The sequence below is a fragment of the Cystoisospora suis genome, assembly GCF_002600585.1.
Source record: "Cystoisospora suis strain Wien I chromosome Unknown contig_443, whole genome shotgun sequence".
In the NCBI taxonomy this organism is placed as follows: domain Eukaryota; phylum Apicomplexa; class Conoidasida; order Eucoccidiorida; family Sarcocystidae; genus Cystoisospora; species Cystoisospora suis.
The window spans coordinates 20,025-27,808 of NW_027153244.1; the positions used below are offsets into that span (position 1 = coordinate 20,025).

General features: G+C 52.9%; 3 protein-coding genes across 3 annotated transcripts in view; 1 reads left to right on the forward strand and 2 right to left on the reverse strand.

Annotated features, from left to right (window-relative positions):
• CSUI_001132 (gda1 cd39 (nucleoside phosphatase) family protein) overlaps positions 1–250 on the reverse strand; it is a gene marked incomplete at its 3' end in the record, with an annotated part of 5,063 nt that extends 4,813 nt beyond the window's left edge. Inside the window, exon 1 of the mRNA XM_068061338.1 lies at positions 19–250. The remainder of the gene's footprint in view (positions 1–18) is intronic.
• Positions 251–1,461: 1,211 nt separating this feature from the next.
• CSUI_001133 (microneme protein mic4) lies at positions 1,462–4,194 on the forward strand (the record flags this gene model as incomplete). Its single annotated transcript, XM_068061339.1, has 2 exons — positions 1,462–2,086; positions 2,953–4,194. The coding sequence occupies exons 1-2, from the start codon at positions 2,057–2,059 to the stop codon at positions 4,192–4,194; spliced, it is 1,272 nt and encodes a 423-aa protein (XP_067926686.1). The 5' UTR covers positions 1,462–2,056.
• Positions 4,195–4,421: 227 nt separating this feature from the next.
• Positions 4,422–7,485, reverse strand: CSUI_001134 (aldo-keto reductase). Its single transcript, XM_068061340.1, has 4 exons — positions 7,310–7,485; positions 6,365–6,488; positions 5,386–5,506; positions 4,422–4,863 (listed from the first exon to the last, which is right to left on the reverse strand). The coding sequence occupies exons 1-4, from the start codon at positions 7,410–7,412 to the stop codon at positions 4,720–4,722; spliced, it is 492 nt and encodes a 163-aa protein (XP_067926687.1). The 5' UTR covers positions 7,413–7,485; the 3' UTR covers positions 4,422–4,719.
• Between the last annotated feature and the right edge of the window lie 299 nt (positions 7,486–7,784).

The following is a 7,784-nucleotide window of genomic DNA, read 5'->3' on the forward strand; positions in this document are numbered from 1 at the left end:
GCCCGTTCCCGGGCTCACAGCGAGTGCTACGATCGCAGGCGGACGCTCCTGCATGCTGTGGCGGGACAGTTGTTCTTGACTGCAGCAGGATTTTGATGGAGTACCGGGCGGCACTATAGCATACTGAAATACCGTTTGAAGAGTAGTCGACTAAGCGCCGTTGCTGTTGACAACGGTCCTCATGAGTGCTATCTGCGGGCCCAGTGCAATTGTGCCAGTCGAAAAAGCGCACGTCTCCGGATGCCGCCATTTTTCACCCGGCCGCTTCCTGGACTACCGCGGAACGACGCCAACAGAACACTGGTTCGGACTATCGCAACCCTGATGCCAGTGCCACCTCCCTCTAGTAGTAGCAGAAATCTTACACAGTCCATCACAGATACTCCCTGCTCAGGGATGCTATGAAGCCACAAAAGTTACCAGGTCTCTACGCATACACCCAGGTGAGCGGACACAAAATTGGAGTGGTCCATTCTGCAGAGACTGTTTTTGCATGCCAAGCAGTTGCTGCGCCCCTCCAGGTGCGCAACACGCCCAAGGCAAGCAGGCAGGCATTCTGAACTACGATCTTGCAAAAGCAGACAGTTTGCATAGTAGTCACACTGACATGTCCAACAAAGCGTAGCTCCGTCCTCGCATGACAAGCCGTTAAACTCCCCCCCCCCCTTGGACTCCCGAGACAAAGTCCCAGCTGTTTCACTTCACCAGCTAACTGTGACCGTCAAAACCTGTCCGTCCGCGCTCCTCCGGTCCTCATGTTGTCAGGTTTGGCAGGCTCACATGCGAGCTACAGACCAGCCAGCGACACGCTTCCGGCAAAATAAGGCATCACAGCAACACGCGGGTCGGCGCCGCATGAATTTATAGAGCCGTCACGCCCCGAAAGATGCGGCGAAAAACTCGCAGCATCGTAAGGAGGGACGAAACGTTCGGTTGACCCGCTTATCTCCCAACAGGTTGCCTGTTGCTGTACGGAGAGCCGCAGAACTCTCATGGAGTGCTCACTGGGCTAAGCAGACCGGAGAAAATCTCACATTTTTTCATAGTTGCAGCTGACAGCCCTTTGGTGTTATTCTGCCCATACGGTCTGCGGTGTTGTACCCAGCCCGGTCACGCTGAAGTACATCCCGACCATTCATGCAATCAGAACGGTAAGACAACTAGAACGCCACTGTCCCCAAATCGCCTCGACGTACCGCGGGGGCGGGTGTTCAACGTCCCAAGCGGACTTGAGACGCCTCACTTTCCGCTAGGCGCACAGAGACGCGTTCTCAGGCGTCTCAACTATGGCGCCGAGAGGGCCGCTTGTCAAGGTTAATTCACTTCTCCGGGAAAGGGTACAGCCGCCGTCTTGCAATCGCCTTTTCCATGTGAAGTACCCCGGTAGACGGGAACTGGTTTTATGCCGGCCGATGTTGGAACGGGTGACAGCTCCGCGTGTTTTCCGGTCTCGTCACCAAGATGATGCTTTCTTTGTTTTTGTGGGGCGTCACGTTCTCATGCCTCTGCTCAGCTTTGGGCGCAAGTGGTAAACGAGTGCCAGACGGCAGCAGAGCGAGTGGAGTAATAAGTTCTCAAGTTTACGAGTTCAGAGGTGACACCCGTACTGCTTTCTCTGAACTGGAAAGGGCTGGAGATGTTGACTATCCATGTTCGGTACCAAATCTGGGCTCAACTGCTGCTGGGTACGGAGATCCTCGAACTCCGATTTCCGCCGAGGATTGCGCGGAGATATGTTCTTTTTCCGATTCATGCAGCCACTACACGTACAAGGAAAGCACACGGACGTGCGAGTTGAAGAGTGGGAAGCCTTTATTCCACGTGAGCGCGGGCGATGTGATTTCATCCAAAAGCTGCGACCAGAGGTGTTTTGTTCCCGGAGTTTCTTATCGCTCTGCGGTTGACTCCACACCTCCAGTACATGTGGAATTGCCAACGTATTGTCAAGCAAATTGTGCTGCGGACCCGAATTGCGTAGCGTTTACGTGGCACCGTAGTGACAAACTTTGTTATTTGAAGGGTATAGGCTTCTCCGGACACAAACAGGCGGCAGAAAATGAAGTTTCTGGCCCACGTGGTATGTGTGATAATGGCGGTGACCTTGAAGAGCTGGAAGAGATCGATAAGGAGTTCACTTGCGTACACATGGACAACAGAGGCTCTAAAGCCGAAACTATTGGTTCTGCAATGGCCCTTTCCCTCGAGCAGTGTGCGCGTAAATGTCAGGAGGAGGACACCTGCACGCACTACACACAGAATGCTTCGTCTGGCATGTGCTATCTGAAGAAGGGGAAGCCGGTCCTGTACACATTCTCAGGTGACCGGACGGGAGCGAGGAGCTGCGACTCCAGCTGTTTTGAAGAAGGAGTTACATATCAAGGGGGAGAAGATTCTCAGGAACCACAGATATTCTTATATCCAATCGACTGCCAGGCGGCGTGTGCGGGTGACCCGGTTTGCAAGGCGTGGTACTGGCTTGAGAAGACAAAGACCTGCTACTTAAAGAAGAGAGGTTTCGCAGCATACAGGAAAGGGGAAGTCAGCGGTGCTGTTGCGGGCCCTCGGACTGTTTGTGATGAAGGCGGTGACCTCAGCCGAGTCGAGAAGAACGATCTCGACTTCGGGTGTGTCCATAGGAATGGCGTCGGATCCAGGTCTCCTTCTAGGAAATCATTTCCTATGCCCACCCTCGGGGGGTGCAGGAAGGAGTGCCAGGCAGACCCCATGTGCACCCATTTCACTTACAACAGGTCAGAGGAGGTTTGCTCGCTGAAGGCAGGGGTGCCGCAGTACTTCAATTCTGCGAATGAGACAGCCGGCCCGAGAACGTGCGATCCGACCTGTTTTCAACATGGTGTCATGTTTCTCGGCGGAGATGAGGTTATGCCGCAGATGCAGGCAACCCTGCCAAATGACTGCCAAGCAGCTTGTGCGGGAGAGTCTCGTTGTAAGGTATTCACGTGGAGGGAATCCGAGAAAAAGTGTTATTTCAGGGGCAATGGGTTCTCGATGTCGAAGATTGATGATGTACGCGGAGTCATCTCGGGCCCCCGGCAGTTCTGTGACGAAGGCGGCGATCTTAGGCAGCTGGCGGAGGAGGACCAGACAAAAGGCTGCGTTCACGCAGTCAACCAAGACTCCAAAGCGGAAACTATTGGAGACCCGAAGACAGTCGATGACATGGCGTCCTGTATGAGGCATTGCCAAGGTCAGAAGGACTGTACGCATTTTGTATACAGCGGGACGTCAAAGCTTTGCACTCTGAAGAAAGGAAGGATGGAGCTGGAGGAACGCGAAGACGCAGTCACAGGCCCCAGGAGCTGTGATGCAAGTTGCTTTGCCAGCGGCGTGGAGTATGGTGAGGGGGGACTTCTTGATGTGTCAACTATGAGCACGACAGTGCCTGCAGACTGTCAGGCTTTGTGTGCGGCAGAACCGCGTTGCAGGGCGTTCACTTGGAAAACGCAAACGAAGTCGTGCGAATTTTATGGACAGGGTTTCTCCAAGAACAAGAAAGTTGGTGTCGCTGGCGCGGTCTCGGGACCACAGGAGTTTTGCGACAAGGGTGGAGATTTGTACCGCACGGAGGAGCAGGATGCAGCCGGCCTGTTGGAAGACGCCGTAGTGGATGAGCTCCCTAATGCAACGTACCCGTCGAGCGTGCATGCGTGTATCCATCCAGGCATTGGTTCCGCTGCACCAGATATTGCAGAGCCTCGGAAGGTTGAAGATTTTGACTCGTGTGCGAAGAGTTGCCGGGACACACAAGGTTGCGTCCACTACACGTTCAACGAAGAGACGTTCCTCTGCGCCCTCAAGTCGGGGAGACCCGTTTTCACAACCAGTAGTAGAGAGCAAACTGGATCTAGAAGCTGTGACACCAGCTGTTTCGTGCTCCAGGTGGACTACTGGGGTGCTCCTGATGTGTTGCCCTCCTTGAAAACGACTGCCGCAACTGACTGCCAAGCAGCCTGTGCTGCAGATGCTGCGTGTAAAGCTTTTGTGTGGCGCGAGGGGCCGTCGGAGTGCTTTTTCAAGGGGAGCGGTTTCTCCCAGCACAAGTCAATCGGTGCAAAGGGCACAGTTGCAGGGCCTGCAGTATTCTGTGATCTCGGAGGCAACCTGAGGGAGGCGGAGGACGCTGATGGGCACGCCAGAGGCGATAGCCACGAGTCAGAGGGAGAGACGAACTGATCCGCTTTGTGACTACATATATTGTGCACTGGGTTGTTCACGGTATTCGCGTGTGGCTCAGGAAAGAGAAACATTGCCGGGGCTGTTTGCATAGGTCGCGACAGGAGTGCCGGAGCATGCAGGGCCCAGCAAATGTAGCCGGGAGTCAGTGCGTCAGGATATGGGTAGTTTGTGCGCTGGCTTGTTCACGGCATCCGCGTGTGGCTCAGTGAAGAGACAACATTGCGAGGGGCGTTTGGATAGGTCACGACAGGAGTGCTGGAGCATGCAGGGTCCAGCAAATGTAGTCGGGACTCAGTGTCTCATGATATGGGTAGTCTTCTCTCTGTCACCGTAACTTCTGCAGATATCGAAAGTTATGCGGTGTTCATTATTTGTCTCGATTGTCTCGAACAACTAACTGCCAACTGAATATGTGTCTTCGTTCGGACAGTAGCCTGGTGGAATGTAGTGCAATCCGATGAGGTAGCTGGCCATGTAGCTCCGTTCTGGCGTTGTCTGAAGCCTGGATGCGTGAGACTGACCTCACTGAATGATGCGAAGGACGTCTCTCCATTTCCAATGTAGGAAGTTAATCTCCCTCTCCGCCCAGTCGCTAATGACTCCGCATGCTGGCGTGGTGCAAAAGAGATTTTCCCTGAGCTGGTAGAAATCTGTGAAGCCGAGAACCTGAAAAGGCGACAAACAGGGTCCACCTGGCGGGTATTGCACCGGCGGGCCATCCATCGTTACTTCAAGCTACTGTAAGCCCGCAGGTTCACTAGCTATGTCTTCATCTCGGTGCTGTTCTAGAGAGACGGATTTAGCGTCCGTGAACAGGGAAGCTATGGCGCCGATGTTAAAATGTAGCATGCGGGCCTACATCCTTGCGATGTTCTCGGGCATCGGATAGCACTGCGATGATCTCTCGCACATCGGTGCAACGGACCCGCAAGGCAAGAAACTACTTCACTGTAAGACTTCTTTCGGGCAACCGGGACCTGTAGATGCCGTGTTGGTATGACTAAGGGCGCGGGGGGGCCACTCTCGCATTGGTGGATCGCGCAGTCCCGCCTTCGCGCTGTGCTGAAGTTCGAACGTTAGCCGCTGTTTTTTGTTCGCTGTTGTCAAGCTAGAAAGACAGAACCAAAAGTGAGCGAGACGAGAGGATGATGAATGATGGCAAGCACTCTTAGTTTTACTGCTTCTTACTGTAGAGCAGATGAACGGCCTCGAGAGAACCCAGCGCAGTGCCATGACAGTGAGGTTCGGATGCTCTAGCCGTAGGGCGAGGTAGAAGTACGCCATTACTGCCCTCGCCGCGAGCGAGCCCCTGACAAGCGCACAGTCATCAGAGGGGCTCGTACATACGTAAGAGCGCAACGAAGAGCCACACTTGGACTCCGGAAAGGTTAGATGTTCTCCACAGACGGTTCGGGGGTTTGCTCTGTTTTCGTCTTTCGACCGCAACGGTAAGTCTGCTTTTGTTGGTATAGGTGTTTGAGGGAGCACCGTAGCTTTGGTTCTGGTTCGACTACCGGCTACGACCACCAAGGTATGCAGTTTGTTTGATCGATCCGTGATGGCTTACTAAAATGCCTCGCAGCGGCAACTCATTCATACCTCCGTTACAACAGGCCACGAGAACTCGAGCTGCCGACGAGCAGACGTCAAACTAGTCTACGCGCTCGTTGGAAATCAGGCGGACTCTGCGTCCTTCAGTCACAGAACTTTCCAGTGTCTACGAGAAGTAGCAGTTGAAGACTACACGGCAGGCCCGAAGGCCGCTCGCATGGTGGCCTCGTGAAGGAACCATACAGGTCTAAATCTTCCGTTCACTTCAATGCCGTGGTGATGGTGTTCTTTTGCGTAATCTACCACTTTTTCCTTCAATCACTCGAGCAACTCGAGGGCACTAGCCGTTGCCTGTAAATAGCAGAGTGCTGAGGTAGACCACCTCCTTATCGGCCAGTGCCTAGGACTGGGAGGAGACCTAGCCAGCAGCGGGGTACAACTGCAGCTATGTGCCAGTGCGGACACTAATCGCAACTGCGAGCCGTCTCGGAGCAGGAGCGCGGTCATTATTTGTCCACAGTGTAAGCGTGGAAGTAGTAGGACAGAGATCTTGTGTATGAAGAATGAGACACCGACACGCTGATACGAGAACTGCACGGCTATTTGCCGGACTCACCTGTAGCGTTTCATGTAAGATGGGAATCGCAGCATGCGACCGGTAGTGGGATACTCAAGCCATTCAAGGTACTTTCCAGTTAGAATGCCGCCTGCCAGAGCCCCGTAGGCGAGCAGTGAGGTGCCTGGGAAAAGGAAGTTGACATGTATCATGTACACCACTTAGGTACAAGCGACAACCGCCACTAATGGGGATGAGGTAAAATACTGTGTTGTTCCTTCAGTCTATTAGCAGTCCTCGGCGACCAGGGAAGGAAAGGTGCATATAGAGAGATGCAGGCAAGTTTACCAAAAAGATACTCAGGTGTGAAATCGTCGTCAAAGCGCTTAAGACATTATGTATTCATCGAGAATGGCCTGTGGCGCTTCCCTAGAGCCGGGAGAATGCGAACCAAGCTAACTAGATGATGGAACAACATATGAAACTCGTATGGGACATCACTAGCCGAGCTGCAAGGGGACCTGAGGAGGCGCAGTCACGGACCATTTACTACGTTGCTAAGAACTTCCCCACAAATTCACGCCATATCATGCCTTCCCGCATGAGATACTGAACATGCAAGCTGATACGGTTTCGTTCGATACTGTTGTCAGCCCACCGTCCGCCCTACCAAGAAAGAAGTGAAGTCCACCGACGTCCGCTGTTGCCTAGCATCGAAGCAGATGCGGAGAGTGTATCCGAAGAAGCTCTTGTCCTTTTTTATTTTCCCATTTTGGTTAGAAAGAGGATGCTTACGTGTGTCGCTCAATTCGGGGGACAAAATGAAACAAGTGAATTCAGTGCGTATAAAAATGGCAAAGCGGAAAACATACTTTTTGCGATTTCGTAGACCACGCAGGGAATGTTTATTGCCTCTCTCCAGCTCATGGAGACGTTTCACAAGGCCACGACACTCGTTGTTTTCTGACTGCTAAAAGAACATAGCAGGACGGTCGGTCACCTTACCGGCATTCTGAGGTCTTGCAAGTTCGACGAAGCCCTTCTCAACATCATTGCGACAAAGTAGATTATATTGCAGTTGTACAGAGGCGGGAGGGGGGATGCCCATTCTAGAAGCCAGCTGAGTGAATCGACAAACTCCATAAGGAGTCTCATTGCTGAGGCCCCATGCACGTATCTGCAGCAACAGGGCATACCCACACAAACGTACCTTACAGTCGGAGATCTTGATAGGAATTCCTAGTAGGCAAAAGAAGTAAAAGAAAATTGATACGGTCGGTGACGTTACACAGTTGGCCTACATTCCCTTTCCGTATTGTTCAGTTGACCCCCAGTTCATTGGAGCGTCTCACCCACTACCCGGTAATAGACCAGGAAATTTCTTTTCATCTGCTGCTCTCTCGTCCATCAGTTATCGGCGGGGCAGGAGAAAGACTTAACATGATGGGATAGTTCTTTTTATGTTTCAGATAATACTGGA